This window comes from Tetrao urogallus (assembly GCF_951394365.1).
Source record: "Tetrao urogallus genome assembly, chromosome: 1".
NCBI classification, from domain to species: Eukaryota; Metazoa; Chordata; class Aves; order Galliformes; family Phasianidae; genus Tetrao; species Tetrao urogallus.
Genome location: NC_136813.1, coordinates 62,129,431 through 62,154,943, shown reverse-complemented (window position 1 = coordinate 62,154,943; position 25,513 = coordinate 62,129,431). Strand labels below are relative to the sequence as shown.

The 25,513-nt window shown below is 40.7% G+C and overlaps 1 protein-coding gene across 1 annotated transcript; it reads right to left on the bottom strand.

Annotated features, from left to right (window-relative positions):
* Positions 1 to 7,010: 7,010 nt before the first annotated feature.
* On the bottom strand, positions 7,011 to 25,113 carry RNF149 (ring finger protein 149; the record flags this gene model as incomplete). Its single annotated transcript, XM_079550829.1, is given in 9 exon segments — positions 7,011 to 7,069; positions 7,437 to 7,632; positions 10,315 to 10,411; positions 10,888 to 10,970; positions 13,754 to 13,822; positions 16,450 to 16,700; positions 24,396 to 24,904; positions 24,906 to 24,973; positions 24,976 to 25,113. Coding segments are annotated over 9 exon segments (1,470 nt in total).
* Positions 25,114 to 25,513: the final 400 nt, after the last annotated feature.

Genomic DNA, 25,513 nt, shown 5'->3' with positions numbered 1-25,513 from the left:
GTGGAGGGGAAAAAGCCTGGCAGCATTCTGTACTAATTAATTGTATATTTCAAACTGAAATCACTGGATTAATAATGTCAAACACTATAAATAGCATTTTCTGCATTGATCAATAAACCTTTTTCTCAGATGTGTGCTTAAGTTTCAGGTATTCTGGAGTACAGGTTGCATTCTTATACTGGACTAGAAGCTCTGTTCCTAGAGTGGAATGTAAATACTACTTTCCCTTCTGCATTAAATTCAAATACATACTGGTACTTATTGCCTCTGTGTCCAGAACTGCTCACAAATAGCTGAAGGCAGCCACTATCCAAATAATTAACTTCAATTCATATCCTTTCTTTGCTCTGTAAGGCCTTCTGAAAAGCAGATGCAACTTCCAATGAGGCATGTACTTCTCAGCAGGTAAGGGGAAGTCTGTCCTGATGTTTAGAATAAGATGAAAGGATAATTTTTAATGCTTATAATGGAAGCGTGTTGAGGTGTGAGCTGTAGGCTCAAAGCAATATACTCTCTTTTCCACATTAATGAACCTTTCTAGAATACAGGCTTGTATCATCAGTAGTTGAAGTACCACAACTTCATGCTTTTGAGAATGCTCTGCTGTGGAAAAAAAATGGCCCTATTTCTTCTGTAAAAGCTGAAAGTCATAAAGCCTATTCTCACTTCAGAACTTGCACAGCCACTTGCTTTGTGGCTACCAAAATTAAGATAACCTCCAGCTCATAGTGTAGAGTCAGAGACAAAGTGCTGGGGAAGGCAGGGAAAGGGTCAGCTAAAGTCTCATTTTAAATTCATGGTAAAATAATTGCTGATATTTAAGCCCTCAAATCTGAGGGGAAAAAAAAAGAGAAGAGGGCTAGTCCTAATTTAATGCTGCTTGATAAACAAAAGCTGTTTTATAGTTACAGGATAGCCACAATTATAATCTAAATCTGCTTCTCAGATTTTTATGAAGCAGAAGATTGATAATGTAAGATGAAGGCTTTTGGTGTTATCTGAGTACTGCCTGTTGCTAAATTCCTTGGATTGATGGGATTTTTCCAATCTCCTATTTTACACAACGTAATCTTTTTGTAAGACGTCCTGTAAGGAGTTCTCTCTAGGCACTGGAGGATTAGACTGCTATAGTTTAGTTTCTCAGAGTTAGGATGACCAATTAAATTAGCATTTCTCTGTGCTGAGGTGCAGATGCTGGGCCCAATTTTATCCTTCCAGAAACTATGTTTTAAAACTCCCCTAACACAAACCCTGCATTTCATTTATTATTAGTAAACAGTGCAAAAATCTTTTTGAGCTGTTGTTTTGTGAAGGACTGGACCCAATAGAAAGAATCCACATTTAAGCAGGGGAAAAGTGTGAGGAAGGAGCAGCTAAAGCCTTACAAACTGACCACACTCCCCACTGCCCCCTGGTTGCTCAGAGCAGGGGGTGGAAGAATGGGGAGAAAGAATAGAAACAGGCTGAGAAGGGCAGGGGAAACGAGATGTTTTTGTTTTGCCTTTGTTTCCAGTTAGGAAAAAAAACTTCCCAAAGTCAAATCTGCTTTCTTTGCCTGTGACTGATTGGAAAGGAATCTTCCCATCTTATTTTCTTCCCCTCTTGTCCAGGAGAGGAAGCAAGAGAGCAATGTAGTGAGCCTTCAGCAACCAGCCAAGTTCAACCCACCACAGCTCTGTTTACACATGTAAAATAAAGAGAATGCTGAAGTTCTTCAGAACATTGCTTTTTAAAAGGTCTGTATAATTTATTACGGATTTTAGCTTTTAGCCATTAAGTTACATCAACAATGCATAACTTGACATTCTTATAATTGTACACACACAATGGGAAAACCAACAGTTTGGTGCTTAATCCAATCAATCAACGCAACCAAGTTAGTACAAGGCTACCATAAGAGCTGATTGTCAATAGTTGTTGACAAAGACCAGCAAGTTGAAGTGGTTATCTGCACTTGTGTTTCTAGCAGAAGTGAATTCAAAGTTTTGGACTTCAGCTTCAAACTAATGACATGATGGAAACTCAAATTACTTTGCTGTTGTCAATTCAGAAGGATATGCTCATTTAAAAATACAGTATCATTACCGTGTTTCAGATGGTGAAAACTAGCTTCAGGTCCAATGGAAGTAAAATGAACAGCTTCCAGGCAATGCATTCTTCACACAAACACATGCAATCATAGAGATATTCTACTCTTAAACTTTTTCAAATCGAGTTTTGCAATGCAGCAGGATATCCGAGGAGAGAGATTAGGACCCATACTGAACAAAAACAAAAGCCATCAGCTTGATTTGTGCATTTTTGATCAACGATTCCAATTCCCAAATCTTCATGTATCACCTGTGAGAGAAAAGAACAACTAGTAAAGATGAGCATCAAGGATAGAAAGATCAAAGAGGAATTGCCCTGCCCTCCTCCTCCACCTCAATGGCTCATTCCCTTAGCCCAGCTCCAAACTTCATCTTGTTACACAGTAAAAACATACACCTTCCTAGCTTGTCAAAATACCACTTGGATGGATTTATTTTTCTACCATTTAAGCTGAGTTAGTTTATCACACTCTTAAATTTGAATGCCAGAACTAAGTGAATAGTTCAAGCATAAAAGGAAAACTGGGAAAGGCTACCCTTCTGTATCAGCAAATTCAATTGGTTTGGGGCATCTTGTCAAGTCTCACCGAGACTGGTGACTGAAGTGTGTGGAAGAGAACAGTCTCTCATCAAGCTGCCAACATCAAGAACACCATTCCCTCCAGGTTAACCTGATGAGATAATGACAGCTATCCCCCTCTACTACATTTCAGTTCCACCTCTCCTTGTAGTCAGTACTTCCTTAATAACCTCAGCATATTGTCCAGCACGGAAATGCTGCAGTCAGTACCTAGCTCTTTGGACTTCAGCTTCAGACTAAGGAAATAACAAACTCCAACCAAAGACACCCAACCTCTGACAACTACACACATGACCTCCCCGCTCAGAAGACCATCAAGATCAAGCTCTTTTGAGCAAGAATTCCCAGTTTTACTGAACACTAGGATACTGATGTGTACCAAGGCCATGTATTTATGGCATGGCTGTACTTACTGATTCACAGTGCCCTCAACTTCAAAGTAATGACTGGTACTGCTAACAGCAGCTGTCTAGACTTGGCTAGACAAAAGAAGTTTGTTTTTATGGGGCAGTTACACCTTCAGCTCAATATGCTATTCTATTTATTGCCACAATCATACAAAACCAACATTTTTGCTTCTGATTGAGCTTATCAAAACCTGTGAGTGTATATCCCACTTGTCTCAAGCACCCTCTGAAGCACAGGGATAGAAGGGGACAGCCATCACCACACGCATGCTGGGCTTCTTTGCACCGCCTGCTACTGCCTTGCCTTAGAGAAAACCTAGAAAGCTGGGCAGAAAACCAGAAGACCACCCCTAAAACAAGAAGAGGTCAAAAAAAGATACTTTGCATGCTTCCCTAAGGTTGTTGCAACAGTGTTTCCCTATGCCCAATTACATCCCTGAATAGGGAAGAAATTCCTTAAGCACAGTAAGAAGCCAGCTTTGGTAGGAATATAGAAGCACCCAGTTCATTAGGTAAGTAAGAGTTAAAAACATTCTCACTGTGAACAAACCATCCTGCAACTCCTCTGGCATGCCTTCTCTTAAGAATCTAGCACTGATTACTGGCAACAGGCAACTGGACAACAGTCACACACTCGGCAGTAGGGCCCAGCTGAAGGAGTTGCTGCTATCTAATCAAATACTACAGAGAACCTCATCCAAGCATTGCTTGAAGCCCATTTTTGCTTAGAAGAATGCAGCCTTAATTACAGGTAGTTAGTGGAAAAAAAAATCCAAATTGTCTTGTTAAACTGGTACCACTGGTAATTTAACTCACAGTTAAGATGCATTTAGATATGAAATGTCTACAAGTTCATTTTTTTTCTTGCCAACAGGTCTAAAAGCTGAAGCTAAGCTTTGAAAAAATTGCTATTACATTTTTCTTCAATTTAGCATTAGTATTAGTAAGATTCAGTCTCACTTTAAGCATCAGCTCATTTGATACTTGTCTCCTTTCAAAATCTTTTGCACTGCACAAGTTTGCTCCCCAACAGTACCACTAGAAGTAATGAAATCATACTAACGAATGCCATCCCAATGAAATTTAACATCCTGTTAGAAGTACATTCCTTGGTGCTGCTAGGGATTTTCCCGTTTATTTACTTAACGCTGTCCAGTGTGGCTGAGCATTTCATCCTGTTCACTTCATAATCACACCACATGGATGCCTCCAGCCACTCTGGAAGGTTTCAACGAAATGTAACAAAGGGACAGATCTCAGAGAAAAACCTCTGCATGTTTTAGGAAAAACATGCAGCTAGAATGAGAACCCACAATACATACAGCATTAGCTCACACATTCGGCAGGAAATAGCCTCAACAGAGAGGCCGATTATAGATTCTACAAATGGTGGGGAAGGAAGTTAAAGGACATCTACCCTACCATAGGTAAAAATTACATATATATATAATCTGGGTACCTGTATTTACCCAGAGCTGCCTTCACCCACTTACTCTAAATGATCTGTTTCAGTTCTAACAATATGCTTCTAAGCCTCTTGGCTACTGCTTTAAGTTCCATAGACCGACTCTTTCCTGTTGTTTATTTTTACACTACCACTATTTTTGCTGAAGTACACAAGCTTTCTGAGGTCAGACCAACATTCGCTTCGGACAATTTTGTCATTGTGCTTCCAAGGAGAGCAAACTGCTTTTTGGAGGCACTGCAATTCGGCCTTTTATTGTCATCATTCCTCAGCACTACAGCTGTGACAGACTACGCACAAAGACTCCTGTGACATTTTGCATGAAACAGGTATAGTGACATTAGCAGACGTGTTTCAGGAACCTTTAATATTTGTACACTTCACCACAGTAGTCAACACTTCAGATTTTTTCTAAGCACACGTGTCAATTTGCAGCTTCTCTACCCTTCCTTCCAGATTTCAGCTTCAATTCTAAACATAAGCTTTTTGTTTTAGAGCTATTACTTAAAAATTTAAATACTTACCATAATTCTCCCCTCCAGCATGAATACTGCACTGCAGATATCAGCAAGATACAATCCACAGATTAACAAGACTTCTCTTGGTAATTCCTCTTGGTTCCTCCATGAGCTAGAGTTTAAACCCTCTCAACATTTACTAACAGAAACAATGTTCAATTTTGTGTTAAGGAAGAGGGAGAAGACTTAGTTTATAACGTTGAAGAGATAGTTGAAAAGGCAGTTCTGGAAATGTTGATAGGCTTCTTTTGGAGACAAATGTCCCTATATATTGTCTGTTTTAGTTGTGGGCTGTTTTTTTTATTTGTTCAGTTTCGGAGATGCTTGGTCAGTCATATTCCATTCTCATGTGCTTCTTGTAAGATAAAGGCATCACAAAAACTTGCACCTGCTGGTGACATCAGAACTACAACCTGACAATTTTCCAGTAAACCTAAAAATTACACTCCTACAAGGAAGAGGCAGATTATTGTCAATAAGCAAGCATTAACAGGAACATTTTGAAGTAAATTTAGGATGAAACATCTGCTCTGCGAAGTAGAAGTTCAGACTGTATTTCCCCAGATGAAATCTCTCATTTCTGGAACATTCATTCTAAACTTAAGAAAAGTTATTGCTTCTATTGAAGCTCAATGTAAGTTAGAAAAAGAATTGCATATTTTCATAAAAACATTCCAAATGTACATTTTAAAAACTAAATGCGTTCTGAAACAAATGTCTGGTAACAGACACCGTTTTAAGCAACCTGTAAGACCAGCTTTACCCAAAATTAAGGAACATAGCACATTTATAACATGACAATGCTAAAATCCTAAGCGATTCATTTAAGACCCTTATTAAGTAGTGTTTTAAATATACATATTCCTTTACAAAACAGCTTAGCAATTCCCTATACCGCTTAAGAGTACATAAATATAAGAGGTCATACTGGGAGATGTCAGGGTTTATATTTACTCGGATGCTTCAGGTTTCACAGGTGTTTGACTATAAGGCACAGTACTGCTAATCTGAAAGAAAGGGATGAAAGGTGGTGACAAACCCAGTCAAAACCCCCTATTATGGAATCTCCAGGAGAAGAATTCTAGCATCTCTACACAAAGAAAAGGTGTCTGTAGGTCCTAAGAAACAGTTTCAATTTGCACATAAAGATGGGAGCAGGAATAAGAAGGAATTAAGTCTTATAAATAGACTAATAAATACGTTTTAGCTATAGTTAGCCCTTTACCTCTGTTCTACTGAGTTTAAGATTGGAAGAGGTAATCAGTGTGCATATACCTAAATAAGTCTACATGCTCAGCACGTGAAGACCACTTAGCACAACCTATTGCTGCCAAATTCAGTATAAAAAGCTAGTGAGACAGAGTCCCCTTTTGCTCTCAGTGGAACACGTTACAAGATCAAATTATTATTTATTATATGTACAGAAAGTTGCAACTACTAATTTTTTCATCCAAGTGGATATGTATTATACCCATTAAGTTGATTCCTTCAAAGACTAGATTGTGTCTTCTTTTTTAACAATGTCCATCTCCAATTACAACAGAACTTTCAAAACATTTTAATCGTTGTAGTCTTGTAAGTGTTCTCCATATATACATGCTGAACATGAGTAGTGCTTCCAAAATATTTATCCATTAGACATTCTACATTGTCTCGCTGCCTCGTCTTCATCTTGTTACAGCCCTCTGAAACACAATGACATTGTAATAATGCTTACAGAAAAAGGGTTATTGCATCTCTTTATAGGATGAGACATCCAGAGGAAGTTTTATAAAATCCTCTTGCGTACAAAATTTTTAGTTATTAGCCCTTTTGGAACACCAGCTAGAAAAGTTTGAAAGGTAAAATAATTTACATTGTTATTTTTCCATTAACCAGACAAAAGTTCATACTACTTAAATAAAAAATAGTTCTTCGACAACCTATCCAAGGTATCTTCCATGAAGCAGCTCAGTGGGAATTTCCATTAGATAGATGTTCTCCATGCCGGTTATTACTGACATCCACATCTAGAAGTCAGAAACCAGAAGAAAATCTGTTTCTAGATTCATCTTCTAAATTGCTTTATCTAAATTCTGGAAACAAGTAGTCATGTATATGTAAGGTTCAAAATGCTCCACGTAAGTAAACAGGTGTTTTGGGAAGATTGTATCTCTTCCCTCCCCAAACAATTTTTTTTCCAATCTTGACAGGACTCCCTCATGATCTACCTGCCTCTGTTTTCTGAACATCAGTACAAGCACCACTCAATCTGCTCTGCAGTGCAATACTAAGACTACTAACATCATTTGGAGACCTTCCAGAGATCATTTGGCATCTTCCAGTGCCAATAATGGCACCACGGGTTATGAAGTGATAAGCTGAATTATTACTTACCAAGTAACGCTGTGGTTTCACCTGCATCCTCTTTTAAACTGGTACACTGCAATACAGATTCACTGGTGGAGGAAGCTGACAGTTCGCTTACTTCATTTCTCTCATCTTCTTGTAAAGCAATACTCAGACTTCCAACTGACACACTGCCACTTATTGATTCAGGTATTGGAACTTCTAGTGCATCTTCAGGGTCCCCCTTCAAAATTAAAATACATTAATTGACACTTCGGTCAACCATTACACATCAACATTCTTCCATATTATCACTTCATATCTTCACCTTATTGGAAAAAATGACTTTTCTCAGCTAGTGTTGCCTATAAGCTCACAGGTATAGTATTTAGCAGTGTCTACTTCAAATGTCAATGGCAGATCCCCAAAAAAACTCAGAAAACCAAGAGTGGTGGCAATGGCAGGAGTCAACCCATCCAGCTGGAGTATGTCAACACTTCAGCAATAGTATTGATGCAGTCTAAGTGCACACTCAGCACGTATAAAGTCCTTGCTGAGCAAACCTACTGATTATGCAGAAGATGATATAAACTGCTGTTTTTTCACAATAGTAGTTTGGCAAGGTGCAATTTCTCTTTTCTTAAACTGGAGTAAACAAAGTTTGACATAGGAAAAAGCTTCTCTCCACCTCTTCCTCCAGCCTAACTGTAAATGCTGGTCTGAAAAAACAGAAATAATGCCAGCTCCTTACATTGCAGGAATAAAACTTGTGAGCAAAGGAACTTTTTAATCTGGGGGGAAACACAAGCTACTTCTCATAACTTTTAGGATGGATCCAAGTCCTACATATGCAATTCTGTTCCTAAAATTGAACCTTAAGCTATTGGTATTAACACAATCAGACTATTTGAATACACAAGTACAGTGCAGCACAAGTAGCTCTTCTGCAGGCTACAGAATTAAGCTTTAAAATTTTAATTAAAAATTAAAAATTTTTTTAATTTTTAAAATTTAAAATTAAGCATAAAATTAAGCTTTATCTTAAGCTTGTCTTAAGATCCTATGCTGTTCCTCCCTTTGCTCTTAGAACACCACACTTTATAGCATGCTGGATTTTAATAAGCTGTAGAACAATTACATTTGAACACAAGTTGAGACACGTGACACTAAACTCCAAAGGGTGTGAGCGTCAAGGAAAAGACCAGTGACCTTTTGTTTTCAAAGCTTCAGCAGCCAAATAAGCACTGAAGATTCAACAATGCTCGCCTAAACCAGAAAGTCAGACATGCTGAACTCTCATTTTTCATAAGAACTAGTAACTAGTCCACTAAGTACACAATTTACAAAACACAAAGTAAGTAACAGGACTTCCTGTCTTCTTTCTACCATAAGCATTTAAATATACGGAAGCATCTGAAGTGTTTACCATAAAACTGAATTCAGCCTTCAAGCTCTTAGCATGCCTCAGGAAACTTCTGTAATAAGGCTGTACCTTCAAATCTGTTGTTACAAGTCAGAAAGCACCCTACTGAAAGAGCTGCCTTGCTCTTCACACTTCTTTGCTCATATTAGCAAAACATTTACGCAATTGCTCTGTGTATCAGAATGGACAACCTGGATGAGGCTGAAGACCAAGCTAGAAAAAAAATAGCTGAATGATATCTCACACTACTAATTCCAGCACAACTTGGATGGCTGAGATGATATTTTCTCCATTCCACAGAAAAGCGAACTGGGCTTCTGTGTTTAATACAACTTCATTCAACCTGCTTCCAATATTTTTAACCAACAAGCAGAGTCATTAATCCTCTTGGTTAGCATTGGTATCAGTACCTCCTGCAACAGTAGGAATTCAAGGAATAGGAGTGTTCTGAAATGTTTCAGCTTTGAGATTGTATATGAAAGGATATAACCTTTCACATACAACATGAGTTATGTCAACATCAAGATTTGAAAACAAGCAAGAAGCAAGTTATTAACAATAGTAATGTAGTTATTTCATGTGAGAAGATTGCAACTCCTAGATAAAGCCTTACTAGAGCTATACAGAATCACCATAATTTGGTGTATATGTACACACAGAATGTAATATATACACACACACTGCATAGCAGGAGTATTGCCATCCTTCACAAAACACAGAAGTCAGTCAACCGTATACCTGCTAAGTCTCTGTAACAAAATAAGAGAGAAGCTAGTCATAACGCAGACCTAGCCAATGAAAGGAAGGCCCCTGAATCCAAGGAACACCCCTGCTTCCTGAGGGTCTCTGCAGATCAGTAGAAGAGAAAAGGTACATTCGTGTCTAAGGCATCTTAATGGAACTCAAGACTATTTACCAGCAATGACCAAGTAACCTACCGCGTGTGTCTTCATCTCTCTTTTCTGGTGCTGTCAGGAAGAAATGAGAGCACATCATTTTCTCTATTTAACCAATTTCCAATCAATGTCTTTAGGAAGGTTCTCAGTAGTGCCTCATTTACAGGGATAAAATACTGGGTATATGTGGAATTATATATAAATGTGCTCAAATACATGAAAGTTATACTAAATTTACTTCGAATTGCAGTTCTCAACAAGATTGAAAACATACATGAAATCTATTGAATTAAGTTAGTTTTTGGTAGCTTGAGCAAATTGCCTCATTTTTGCTTTAACTTCATTACTATTGTCAGCTGATGGCAGGAAAAAAAAAAGATCACCACAATGTACACAGAGGATTCATAAACAGTTCAGTATTCTGTTTAAGCTCCTATCCACAAAATTCCCTTTTTTTTTTTTTTTCATATTCTCATTCACTCTTGTATCTGTGCTCAGCTTCTCCAGCTAGTGAAGTAGTAACTGTTCTCATTCTGAATAGTTACATGAAGGCTTGCTCAATGCATTACACTTCTTTCTTGAAGATTAAAACAAGCATGCAACATACCCAGTATCCCAAAGCTTTGATAACATCCAGTTTACACATTGGACAAGTTCGGTGATCCAACAGCCAAGGGTCAATGCACGTTCTATGGAAGATGTGTCTGGAAAAAAAAAATACCCTTTAGAACTTATTATGAAAACCACACGTTGCTTCTTCAAAAGATATGCAAGGCACTGCCTTGACAGGTAACCCAACTCCTCTGTAACCCTGACACTTCGGTACTGCTTAATTTACTAGGACAAATGTAACCATAAGCTCTGGAAGCATCTTTTCCAGGTATGTTAACCTAAAATAAAAGATAGCACTAACTACAAAGACATCCCTGAAGTATCATTTCAACTGTGTACAATTCAAACTTACAGTTCTATTTCATTTTTACACTTCTCCCAATTGTTTCTTTTCCTCCCATATGTATGAAACTCTACATTGTCTCCCAGTGCCCTTCTATGTGCAACAGGCCATAGGAATGGCAGGATTTCAGCTCTGATAGCAGTTTCAAGAGTCTCCAAAAGGTTTGTCAATTTTTGATTAGGTAAAACATAGCACAAAGAGAAAAGAATAACAATGTTAACTTACTTGCAAGGCAGAATTCGGACAGTATCTTTCAGCTTGTAGTTCTCAATGCACACAGCACAGTTTTCCACATCAACATCTAGACCCTAAAGATAATAACATTTAAATGCATTGCATTCACGTCATCACAGAACAAACTTCTGAGTTCCCATAAAAGGTGGTATAAGTTAGCTTAGCAAATAAAAACACATCCCTCATTTAATTCTAGATGAGCTGATTTGATCAAGTGATACCAAATACCAAAAGCCAGGCCCCTAACTCAAGAGTTTCTAATTGAAATAGCTATATATGGTATACTAAGCTATCTGTTAGACCTCAAACACTGGCTAGGAGATTGGCTCCCATGAACAGCTTACAAAAAACACAACAATCTAGAAATTTTTTAAAAAAGTCAGCATAAATGAGCATCCAGTCTAATTTTTAACTGATCCAAGACTTGCAAGAGATTAAGCAGAGAGTGGTCCTTGAGGGTAAATACTGTGAACCATCTTTTTCCATATATACTTTTCTTCTACCATATCTAATATATATACTTTGGAGGCCAAAGGAGGAGAAGTAAAATTTTATAATGATTTTTAAGTCTCTTCTCCAAGCTTACAGCATAATGAGTTCAAACAGGATTCCCCCCATCCCTACTTTTTTTAGGGGTTATTTAAATTTTCTTAACAGGTCTTATTGCCTCCTTGAAGCCTTACTTATGGTTATAGTAGGTACAATAAATACCTCCTGACAAGAGAAATAATTCAGTGTTAATTGAGTTGTTTAAAAATAAGTATTAGAAGAACACATAGTGGGCCAACTCCTTTCATCCTTCACTGATATATTTCACATTTACTGCTGACTGAAACAGTTAAAAATTACCACAAACATTCAAATGAATTAGTATGACAAGGAAACTCAACTTCAAGGCAAAGTTTCTCCCTCCTTTACATGCTATTACTTTACATGATGTCTCAAATTCCCAATTTTTTATTTTTTTATTTATTTTTTTAAATATAAGCAGTTTAGGATAAATATTTTCCTATCATAAATGTTTTTTCTTATTCTACACAAAAGACAAAACCCAAGCATGCAGCACATGACCGAATGAGTGTCCATTTCGCAATAATCCCATAAGCTTCTCAGGAAAGATCTACACGATAGCAAACAATTTTAAAAGGTTGACCTATTTTTAGTTAAATATCTCGACTACGAAAGAAGTGACAAGAAAAAAACCTGTACTTTGTCACAATAAGCAGAATAATTGCACTCTTTCTGTCATAAGGACAGAATGAATGGAAATATGAATGGTACCATTTTTCTTTAGAGGCAAGGCCGTGTTTTCAGATAAATTCACATTAGTTCAAAGGTACATTTGCACCACTAAGTTACCAAAATTTGCTGGTAGTTGGGTGACTCAAAACAATTGGTAAGATATGGTTCACCAAGCCGAAAACCTTTATTTTAGATATTTTTATCTAATTTCATCCTTTGCTTGATCAATGCGCCACTAACAGCTGCTATGAGCAGACTGCACAAGAACTTTGTTAAATCCCCCTGTCATTTACTTTGCTTACAGATACATTAATAGGAATGAACTGATACACTGTAAAATCCCCCCTTTCTATAGGCTGATTGAGAATCAGCTTAAAAGCAATTAACAGCTCCATTGTGGTCCTCATGATAGAGTTTACCATGACTCCTCTACATCCATTTCTTTCCACGCAGATGCTACACTTTGACACTACTTCATGTAAGTTGTTATACAGTTCTATATTTCCTTCTTTCTAACTTCACCTTGTGAGGAGTATGCACATTCCCCATTCCAAGCCTGGCAGGTTACTATTTGATTTACAATTTAGTTTAAAGCAAGAAATACTTTTAAAGTACTAAACTAAAGTACTCAATGTACAAGTAAAAAAATAATAATAATAATAATAATAAGGCAGGCTCTGTGACTGTTTTAACCTCAAGCTAGTTTGCTATACGCTATGGAAAGCGTGTCCTTTGTATAACTTAAACTAAACAGCATCAGTTGCACCACATCTTTTGAAGTTCTTAAGCACCCTTTTTCACCTTAATTTTATTCATGGATTTAAAGAAAATTCTTGTTTTCATCTCTAAACAAGTCAGTCCTTAAGTAAAAGCTGATCAAATAAAACAAATAAGGCTGGGAAAGAAACGTCTGTATGCTAGCAGAAATCTTCTCAGAAGTTAATTTAGCTTTTAGATTCACAGCTGCCTGAAGCTAAATTGTTTCTTTCAAAACGCCTTTTTTTTCCTACCTCATATTTGTTCTATGAGTTATTAGTTTAGGCCTTAAGCTGGTAAAATTAACTTTTTGAAAGCTATACTGAATTTTTAGAATCGCTTATTCTAGTGGAATTGTTTTAGCTTCTTACATTTGTACTTGAAGTCTTTATAGCTCATGTATCATATGCTGAAAAAGTTGAAGTGAGTGTTTTGCTTTTCAAAGTTTTTTAGGTTTGTAAGGCCCTCTGAAAAATAAAATGGGATGTTCTCTTAAACGAAAAGCTTATATCAGCTACACAAATTATGCAACCAATAGTCCTAGGAAGAATTTTGCAATCTACCTGTTGATGTTTTCAAGTGCTTCTAAGATCAATGTTACCTTATCTTTATAGTACTATCAGCCCTTTCTTGTCCTCTGTAACTAGATACAAAGTGCAACAAACCAGCCTTATGTTTCAGAAGCAGTTGAATTTTGACTCTTCAATTTTAAAATTGGTCTTCTAGCAAAGGCAATGAAATTAGCCTAAAATTGTAAGAATCTCACCACAGTTATTTTGAGATAATTTCAGACTAAATTCCAATAAGGCATTATGACACATCTCAAATCATTCATCAAAAACCAAAGCCACCAAGTTACCTTGTCTCCACGTTTCACAGTATGCAGTTGAAGCTGGCTGATTGCTTTCTTGGTCTCTTTCCTATGTCCCTTGAATAAAGATGTGAAGCATTAGCATAGACTTGAGCTTTAAGAGATGCATTTCAAAGCTTTTAAACATCTTCCACATGGATTACTAAGCCTGCTGAATGCATCAGAAAATTCAACTCTGGCCAGATAATTTATTTACAAAGTACTTCCAGCCAGCAGAGGCAGAAGAACGACGAGTCTTGCATTCTTGGGGCACAATAGTAAACATTATCTATAGGCATACCGCTCTAACAATGGCCTGAGCTGGCACAGAACTAAGCAGATCAAACACACATACAGTCTTGTACAGTAGCTGCCTGCATTAAGGGCCTTCCCACACAGGAAAATTGAAGTTAATTTATGCTTTAGAGCTGCAACAACAGAATTAACCAGACCTTCTTGTTAGGCCAAGCAATGAGCAAGCAGGCTGTAGGTTTTACACAAGCTTGAGAGTAGGTGGAATCCTGCTGAGTAGCCTACAGCTGGCTACCAGGTCAAAAGGCTGCTTGTAGCTATTCATGCCTTCCCTTGTTAAACACTGTCTAACACATTATCCAAAGCTTTACACTGAAAGGACACATTATGCAAAGGAGACAACAAGAAAGGCTTCACAGACATGAGACAACATACTGGACTCCTATACAGTAACAGCCCTAATTATGCTTAGAGGGGAAGCAAGCAAATAAAGCAGTACTGTATTCTAAGACAAAGACATAGCTACTGCTAGAAACTGAACATTCCCAATTAAGAGTTTGATCAACCTAGCAAGAACTCCCACTGATGAAATATAATAATAATTAAAAAAAGCAGCTTTTCTCTTGATGTCACAACTTATACCCTTCATACGAACTTGAACTACCTTTCTTCTCCCCTCTCAAGTAATCACAGAATGGTTTGGCTTGGAAAGAGATCCCAAGGATCATCACGTTCCAACCCCCATGACAGAAAGTAGTCTGAAACTTCCCCTACACTGCACTTCACCAGCAGCAGTTTCTTCCACCTTCCGTACCAGCTCACATTTCCTGCACTGGCCTGCTTCACCTCCAGCAGCAAGAAGCTGTTCAAAGATTTACTGCTAAATTGATATCAGAATGTGTCACAAGACACCCTTCCACAACCTCACTAAGCAGCTGCAGAATAGCTTGCTTTATACCATGTCATAATTAACTTCAAAGTTTTAATTGTGCTGAAGTCAATAAGCCAAACAAATAAGATTCAGGTCACGTTTCCAAATTTCTCTCAAGATTTCTAACACTATATTTTGACCAAAGATATTCAAAACATCTCACAGCTTCAGTTTCGTAAATCGGTTTTCAACAGTCGCTATAAAAGCAGAAGATCTGGGGAACATGGCATAACAGTCTAACGCTAGATAATTCCATTTCATTAAAAAGCATTTAGATGACAAACTGTTTATGGTACATATTTTTGGGAAGCATCCCATTCAATCTAAAATCTACAAATACAAAGCATTTGATTTCCCTCTAGGGTGAACTGTCCTCAGTTACACGCAGGCAGGAAGAAACGGCTTTCTTAACTTAAAACTTAGAACAAAAATGCACTCCTTCTTCTCTAAGTACTTCATAAGAAAATACTTTTCTTAGAATTTACATTCTGAGAATATTTTCAAGGCTTAAATATTTGAAAAGAAAAAGGAAAAGAAGACTACAGGGAATCAATACTTCATGACTTCATGTAGACTGCAAGTTTAACTAATACAGGAACATAGAAAGGGCAAAGCAGAACAGAAGTCATTCCTTCCTGACCTCTCCTGTCCTCCCATCATGCTCTCCACTTCTAACAGTCCCACTGAGCACAATCACACACAATATGTGCTCCTTCCAAAGCACTGCTATTCACAGCAGGTTTTGTAAGGCATTAGAACCAAAGATTTTAGCTCTAATTATTCTGTCTTAAAAATAAGAATTACTATGGTCTCCTTCTTCATTAAAAAAAAAAAAATATTCTGGTTAGTAAAGTTGATACCTTCAGAATGAAAATTACATAAGAATGAAAATAACTTCCACCCTTTTAACATTAAAAATTAACTTAGGTGACAAATAACACAAGAAACTGCCTTCATTTATTTTTTAATGACTGGCTAAATTAATTTCCCACTACTTCATACTGGTTTCTATAATTAAAACTGTCCAAGCATATAGTGCTAACTAGCAAACTGTTTATTAGCCTCACTAATCATCACTGAATACTCTCGGAGGGCTATAAGAAAGAAGGGGACAGACTCTATAGCAGGAATTGTTGTGACAGTACAAGGGAAAAAAGATTTCAAACTAGACTAGAGGAGATTTAGATTGAATAGAAGCAATTTTATTGATTTACGTTTTACAATAAGGGTGGGGAGGCACTGGATCAAGTTGTTCAGAGATGTGGTGGAAGTCCTATCCTTGTCAAAGTCAGGCTGGACAGGGCTCTGAGCAACATGATCTAGCTCTAAGTATTGCAGTTCGTTGTAGGAGAGTTGGCTTAGATGACCTTTAAGGGTCCCTTCCAACTCAAACCCTACAATTCTATGACAATGTAGTAACAAGATGGAACAGATCTTTAAAAACGCTTCAATAAAACACGGAAAGTTAGGCAACTGATCTGATAGAAGACTGCAAGTACTTGTAAGTTGCATCTCCAATTACCTGGTTTCCAAACTGTGATCCTGTGTACAGGAAACGCTGGATATAGTAAAAGATCAGCCAAGCAAGCGATATAATCATCATGGTGATGAAGGCAATGGCAACAAACACAACCGACTGACCGCTGATGTATTCCTGCACGTGACGCGTGCCAACACCAATGGTCATTCTTACTGGAATGCCTCTTCGTACTGGCTCCAATATCTCTATTCCTTTCGGATAACCAACCATTATCACCACTGTATTTCCTGTTCCTGTTAGAGGGGGGGAAAAAAAAAATTTAAGTAGAAATTTTGGCATTCTGGCTTGACAGTAATTTGGGCCTCTTCAATTAAGAGCAGGGAGTAAAATTACAGGAAAGTGTCCTCATTTTTTCAAGCACAGTAGAACTTACATGAAGTTTAATAATAGAGAACCCTTTACTTACATTATGAAACTCAAGTGGGAGATATTTAGGAGTTTACACTACTAAATGTATTAAAAGCACACTTTACTTTTATCAAGGCCCTACACTCCTCATTCCACACAGCAAGAGGAGGTGTAGATGCCATGCAAAAAGCTGGCAAGCAATAAAGATCTTATCTTGAATTTGCTAAGGTTCTAATATACAACTCAAGAACAGTTGGCCTTCGTTAACATAGGAACTTGAACTGCAGATGTAGACAGAATGTAAACTACCACAAAAAGAGAAACATTCAGTTAAGTTTGAATTGGAATTGACAGCACAATTAGACTGCACACAAGACAATAACAGAAAGACTGGATAATTAATATTCAATTACATTATTCAATACTAAGTATTCACAATCTAAAGGGACATCAAGGTGAGAACTTGTCAAGAAATACTTTTGGACTCTTCTGGAAGCATGCAACAAAAATATGTATTTTCTTAAATACTAAAACTCAAAAGCATCCCATGCATATGGAAGAGAAAGCACCTAATTAAAGAAAAGAAAAAAAAGCACCATATTGCAGCCAAACAAGCTAAGATACTGTCAAGACCAAATTGCATGAACAAAGACTCCTTGTGACTAGGGTTTTACTCAGTTTCGTCTGGAAGTGATTCCAGTATTGTCTCAAAATCTGATCAGTATTACAAAATAAATGGAAATCAAATATACTTGTTACGAATGTCACCTTTTCACTGGTCCATGCTGTTTTTATTTGAATAGTTCTTACTATACGCCCTTGGTAAATTACGGCTTTCTAGTTTGCCTTGTACTCCTGACTGAGAAAAATCAAAACAAAGCTTGATCCAAGGAAAAAGTCATGGAATAAAGAATAGAATTTCCCCAGCTGAAAATAAGAAATTGTAATATCACAGCTACCCTTTCAGATTCACAACTTTACTGACTTGCTACTTGCAGTGAAGCCTCCCCGCTGAAGATGTAAAGCCTTTTCCATTCCCAATTGCATTAGTGGCACTATTGGCAAGTCATGTTAAAAGAAACTGTCGCTTAATGTATGACATTATGTTCAGTGGGATTCTGAAAACTTGGAAAACCGTTTTGGACTCACCTACTGCCTATTACCATGCAGAGTTATTTGCCTTAAATATTTCAGACATCTTCCAGCTGAGACCATTCTTACTGAGACACCCACTCAACCTTGCCACCTCAGTAACACTCCAAGGGGAATGGGCTCACAGTGCACTTCTGCAGGCAGCAGCTTCCAAACCCTCCCCAGAAGGTGTGATGGGCAGCTGTGGATGAAAAGTCGCAGGTTCCCAAGCACAAGCTGAATAACCCTCCTGTCTGAATGCCAAGTAAGCTTTTCCAGCTCCACCTTATGCAATCACCCCACTATTCGCCTACCGTAAGAACTACTACACCCATCAGCTGCTTCCAGACCTGGCAAAAGAGCAGCATTTCCAAATAGGGCTGGGTTTCTCAAAGGTCTGAGAAAAAGGTGCTGCTGCAGCAAGGCCCAGCTTATGTCCCTGCTCAGCCATTCCGCATTTGCTCACCAGAAGCTATCTGCCCAGCCAGCATTCACCTAGCTCCCAGCGTGTGCTGTCTTGCATACTGGGTGTATTCAGGAGATGCAGAGCAGTGAAATTTAAGACAAATAGGGCAAATCCATGAGCAACTTGCTCCCTAATTAGCTCTACTCACCAACAGTGTGATTATTCACACAATACCACACATCCAAGCACACTCAGAGTTGTGCAACAATTATTATTTTCCTCCCTGAACTAGCACAAAAGCATTACCAGAGAAACTAATGAGTCTTGTAGAGAAGATTGCACGATACTCTCCTTGCTTTGTGACCTCGCACTGCATCACTAAGTCACCAAGAAAAGAACATATTAAGTTAAAAATGTATCCCACATAACCAAGAACCATTCTCTGCAAGCCTTCATCTCCTGATTTAGGTATATGGTTAATTAATTGCAAGAATTCAAAAATACCAGGATGGGTGGCACCAGCATTCATGTATTTTCACTCTGACTTGAAGAATAGAAGGCTGGAAGCAGCCTAGATTTTTTCAACCGACACAGACTTCCTCTTCAAGCCCAAAATCTGCACTCAGTTTAAACATGATACACAGACCTCTGCACAATTTCTCTCTCACACACACACTTTAATACCCCACAGCTCTTAGCAATGCCTATATCTGTAGTGTCACTGGCATGGCCAAGTTGCAGTCAGTTATTTATTTGAATTGGAAAGCAGGGTATTTCTGCACGACTGCTAGGTACTGTGACAGCTTCTAGTTTTAAAACTAATGTAACTACTGCAAATTTTATTAAATGTCCATTAAAAGCATTTTAGCAGCTTTAAAGACTTCGTGAGGAGCCTGCTAAGATGCACACAGTTAAACATGATGACCTCGAAGGTCATGAGACGTAAGGAAGAACAAAAAAAAAAAAAAAAACCAAGATCCACTATTACAAAAGCAATCTCAGAGAGACATTGCCCTGAGCAGCCTGCAAGACTGAGGACTTTAACTCATTCCTCACTCTAATTTTAGACTTCTGTTCTGAAACGCATAATTCAAAGACAAATGGTGTTGAGTCATTCCATCAGCTTCAACTGCAACACAACTCAAACCTGAAAAAAAAAAAAAAAAAAAAAAAATCACACTTTTAAAAACCTCAAAGTCACATATGCTTGTTGAGAGCACATTTTGCTGGCTTTGCTATTCTATACTTGTTTCTACTTCTGCAATCACCAACCACATTTTTACCCCATTACAATAAACCTGGATTATTTGTAAGATTTGCTTCATGCTTCAGCAGTCAGGTAGATTTGGAATCTGGTGTGTGCTTTTCTAACCATTATCATCTCAACTGAGTGCTGGGAAATCCTTAGGATACCTGAAAATAACGACAGAATCACAGAAACACCAAGGTTGGAAAAGACCTACAACATCATCCAGTCCAACCACCCACCTATCACCAATAGTTCTCACTAAACCATGTCTCTCAACACAAACTCCAACCATTCCTTGAACACCTCCAGGGTCGGTGACTCCACCACCTCCCTGGGCAGCCCATTCCAGTGCTTACAGAATCACAATGTACACGTTTGAAACTCTGTTGAGATGAAGGTATGTACCCTGCTACTGAGCCAAGGTCAGTTCTACTGCATATATTGTTACAGCCATATCGTTACAGCCTCCTCTTGCAGATGGCAGCCAGCACTCTCCTCACAAGGAGAAAGCTATACAGATAGAAGCCCCTTGATTACACACAGCCTACACAACCACCCTTATTCCCATTCATGAACACACACAACGTAAAGATCATCTTCTATCATCCAGAAACCAACCACAGTCGTACTCAGTTTCTGTCCTCATGAGAAGCATCTGAAGGCTCTCAAAGTTTGAGGGAGGTGAGCCCTTAGAGCTAATTAAAATATCTTTCTTACATTGCCACAATTAACACTGAATATGTTCTGCTCCTGGCAGCAAAACAAAGTCTCTGATCTTTGCCAGTGCCATTTACAGCAGCAATCAGATGACAAGCTTTTCCCCAGTCACCCAACCCCACCTCATCTTCCCAGATCCTAGGTTTGTGTGTTGTCACATGCCTCAAGAAGCAGGTATACAATCAGAAGAGTCAAGCAGCCAAGCAACTAATACAGGCCCAAGTCCCTCTTTCCACATGGGCTTCCAACATGTATGTACTTTTACACACAGAATAACACAAGCATCTTGAAATTACTTTCGTTTCTTTTGAAACAACTTAGCAGCCCAACACAACAGCTGTTGTCCAGGTTAAGTATGCCTTCGATTTCAGTTCTGTCCTTTCAGTAAAACAGCACTAAAGCCTTCAGTAGTGAGCAGTGTTAACACAGAGGATTCTCAAGTGGTACATAACTTAAGTATCACTCAGGTCTCTGAAAGAAAAGTGGCAAAGAGTTGAAGTACGTGCCAAAATAATCCTAACTCTGCCCCTTGGGAGCTGGCAAGAGCTTTTAGAATTGTCAGTACAAAATCATTCACACCTATTTTGTTCAATGTAGCTGCGTAAAAAACACGTCAATGAACAAAAGAATTAGCTGGGTGTATTTTGGCAAAGCCTCATTAAAAATAAGTTACATAAAGAAAACTGTCTTAAGTGTATGATTTCAGCTATGACCCAAGCTTCCCTGAAATCCACAAGCCACGCACTGAAGCTCCATTCCAGACTCATCTTAAACGACTGCAGCTGGTCCCCATTCCTCCATACAATAGTACAGCTGTCAAGCAAAGCAATACTTCATATTTTACTCCTATTTACATTCTGATCAGGATCCTAAAATCATAGTTTGAGAGAGTATTCACAAATGGCTGGATGCCCAGCACAAAGTATCAGTCTCTTCACTTCCCTATTTCCAGGCCAGCGCACACAGAGCACACCCCAGCTCATTGGTCTACTCCCTACAATTCTCTACACCTTGACAATCCAGACTCCTCCCCAACCCAACCTCTCCCAGATAGTATTTATATATTGTATTTATTTTCCTTTCAGAAAGGAATTTTAAACCTTTGCATTACATTAAGTTCCCCCCCCCCCCCCCCTTCCCTCCAAAATAAACAGAGTTCAAAACACCTGCAAACTCTTGTATTTCTGTGAACCTGAAGATGGAGTTTAGACCATTCAGATACACTAACTGAAGGATTGAGAACTCCTTGAGTCATCCAAGCAAAACAAATGCTTTCCACTGGAAAAAAATGCTCCACAGCCACACGTGAAGTGGTTTCACTATTACTTCCCTCAGGGAGACAAGACATGCAACATTCTAAAGAACTTAACTCAGAGAGAGGCCTGAAACATAGGAGACATCAGTAAAAAGCTGTGTCTGAAGAACCTTCTTTTGCAGAAAGGAACAGGCCTGCAAGGCTAAGTGCTCAAACTCCTGGCTGTGATGCTCCAAAACTACTAACTGAAATCCCTGCTCACTGCATTCTTGTGACGCATGTAGGGCACCCATAAAGCAAACAACTAATCTGCAGATTATTTGGAATTTTTGTCTTTAGTCAAATGCTTTGACACCAGCTAGCACAAATCACTTCTTGGCCTCACCAGCAATCTTTTTACACAAGCTGGAGAAAGCCTAAAAACAGGCAACTGCCACCACCACGTGCACAAGAAATGTTAAAGGCAAGGATTTTTAGAAGAATGGAAAAAATGAACCTTAGAGATTGGAACAGTCCCCCACTTATCACCTGCATAGTATTCAGGCTTGAACGCACATTTATTGGCTAGAATAACTACTCTGTCTTGCATCTTTTCCAGTGCCACAGCTGCAAATCCACCAAGTGGATGTTCTTCATATACATGCAACTCCACTCCTCACATACAGCACTACAGATTTCTCATAGCGTTCTATGCCCTCTGCTCACAAGTAGGATTTTCCTCATGTCACCTCACAAATCTGTTCAGAGGAATGGAAAACTCACATCTGCAATAAAATACTTTTATATTCCACGTTCTCCCTTGTCCCATTTTTCTTAAAGCAACACAAAGCCTGGAACACCAACAATAATTCTTCCCTATATTCCCAGAAGAACGCACTGAAAATTTCAGTAGCTATTTCAAACATTTACATGTTTAAAAGTTCCCACTGTGAAGCAAAAATCTGTTACTCAGAGATAGTGTTTATATTCTAACACAGCACATCCCCATGCTGTCCTGACAATCTCGAGGTCCAGCCTGCATTTGTGAAATCACAGTAAGTACAAATGTGTAACTGTATATAACCACACTAAAGCCTATTCTTCACACAGACAGAGCTTTTATCAGCAAAATTCCAACAGATTACAAAGAGAAATGTTAACGGAATGGCAGCAGTCAGGGAGCATTTGTTTTCATATTGCTGACAGATGCAACTATACTAGCAAGTCAACACAAGGTCTTCCACTGCACAGAGATGACAGGAAAAAAAAAAAAAGAAATAAGATAAGAAAGATTTCACAGAAAAAAAAAAATATTCATAAGAGGCTATGACGGTGCACGAAGTGGAATGCAAGAAATTCTCACAGGACAAAACAAACCTGTACTTATCAACCAAAGTGACAGCAAGAATAAAAGAAAAATGAGCAAAGAACAAAATAGTTGCAAAAGAAAGAACCTTTACTGCTACACAGGACCTAAATCAGAAGCCCACCTTACCTTGCAGCCCTTCTCTTTCACAGCAGGTAAAGAATGGTTTGGAGCACAAGTCTCAAGGGGAGCAGCTGAAGGAACTGGTATTGTTCAGACTGGAGAGGAGAAAGCTAAGGAGAGACCTTATCACAGTCTACAATGATGTGAAAGGAGGTTGTGGTGAGGTGGGGGTCAGCCTCTTCTCTCAGGCAGCAGCAATAGGACAAGAGGGAATGGCCTCAAGTTGCACATTAGGAAAAATTTACTGTCAGAAAGAGCAGTGAGGCAGTGGCACAGGCTGCCCAGGGAGGTGGGACGGTCACTGACCCTGGAGGTGTTCAATAAATGACTGGATGTGGCACTGAGGGATGTGGTCAGTGGGCATGTTGGGGGTGGGCTGCTGCTTGGACTAGAGGATCTTAGAGGTCTTTTCCAGCCTTAATGATTCCATGGCCTACTTAAGCATGCAGCAGGCAAGAAGGAACAGTGATCACAGTCCTAGCTGTGCCAGCAGGAGCTACCTTTCCCCCAGTATGCTGTGAGGCAATTTTCAGCTTGCCACATTCAAGTAACACTGTTTTCTGCAGAAACACCTTACAGTTCTGCTTCAACCAAATCCCTGGTCCTCCCTCTCCTCACCACCAGAAGGACAGCCTGGCCACTAACCAACTCATCACACCAGGAACACACGTCACTGATACTTTTGGCATGATTTGCTTCACCTTTCTATCTTCCTCAAGACCCTCCAGTTCCTCTGAAACCTACAAACGCTAACAGATTTTTATAGGAGAGCTTCGAGGATCTTCTCCTTTTGCTCAAGCATTTGATCTTGTCACATCTGTTAAGCCAGCACTGCACTCCGGGCACAGGTCGAGCCGCGGCTGCAGCATCCATCCCAGCTCTGACATCTGCAGACAGCACGGCTCCTTTCCGTAGGCTAAAGATAAGCGCGCTCAGACAAGCCAACTCAACGTTTTTCTCTAGGTATCAGTTTTTTCACCTCATCCCCAAGCTGGAAGCACGTTCTCCCAGCTTTACCTTCCTCCCAGCCCTCACAGACCCGCACGGGAGAGGACGACGAGCAGAGCAGAGCCGGCCCCAGCCGCTCTCCTCACAGAGCCGCGGCTGTGCACACCGAGGCAGCGCGGCGCCCTGAGGCTTTCGGCACAGCCCAGCTGCCCCGGCTGCCGCACGCCTGCCGCGAGGTGCGGGCTAACAGAACCACGGCCCCAAGCAAGCCCTGCCCTCAGCAGCGATTTAAGGGACGGAACGAAGGAGGCTACGACCGGCTCTTCGCGGCGTCACCGCGAGGGCCGCTTCCCCAATCGCCTGCCCGCCGTCCCTCAGACAAAGCCGCCGCCTCCTCCCCGCTCACCGAGGTGGGACATGGAGACGGTGCTGTTCCCGAAACGGGCCTCGTTGTAGATGACCACAGCCGTCGCCCGCTTCCTGGCCGCATTGGTGATCTTGTCCTTGAACGTGCAGCCGCCGCGGGCCACCAGCGCGATCCACGGCGGCGGGTCTCCGTCGGGCGCCGGGCGGCCGCCGGCGGGCAGCGGCACGTCGTAGTCAGTGTCGGCGGCGCAGCCCTCCATGTGGCGGGGCGAGGCGCCTCGGGGGATGCCCACGTGGCCCTGCGCGCCCTCCTTGGGCGAGCTGTCCCCATAGCGGCCGCTCTCCGTGTTGCCCCGCACCGTGCGGTTGCTGAGCGGCTCCACGTAGCTCGTGCTCACCCACGCCGTGTACCACTCCAGCGCCCGGGCTCCCTGCCCGCCCGGCGCCCCCAGCGCCACCAGCGCCGCCGCCACCAGCGCCAGCCGAGCGCGCCGCACCATGGCCCTGCCGCCGCCGCCACGCCGGGACGGCTCAACGGGACGCAGCGCAGGAGAGACGAAAGAACGAAGACGAGGAGAAAATACAAAGGGAGGCTCTCGCCTCGCTCAGCCCCGCACCCGGCTCCGGCTCTGGTCCCGCCGCCGCCGCCGCGCAGGTGAGCCCTCCCGCCGCCCGCTCCCCGCCCCGGGCGGAGCCGAGCCGCCGGCGCCGCTAATGGCGAGGCAGAGGCCGGGCCTGCCGCCCGCGCACGCGCCCATCCGCCCCGCCCCGGGGGATGCCGGGAGGGCACCGCCCACCCCGGGAACGGCGGCTGAGAGGGGGCGCCTCGGTTCCGGCCTCCCCACTTCGCTCGGCTGGGTTCGGATCGGCTGGGCTCGGGCTGCCTCGGTCTCGGGCTGGTCCGCTCGGCCCGGTCCGCTCCCCGGGTCAGCCGTGGGGAGGTCTCAGGGCGGAGGAGCGTCCCGTGCTGATAGCTGCCCCTGTAGCCGTACGCGCGCCATCGCCCCGCACCAGCAGGTCCTCCAGTGTTGTTTTCCCTTGGCCCTAGCCGGAGATAACTATTTTTAAAATTAAGTCCGGTCAGTCGAGCCCAGTGGTACATGCGTGAATGGAATGAATCATCGCCTCCACCCTTTTCCTCACCCACGTTCGAGGGTA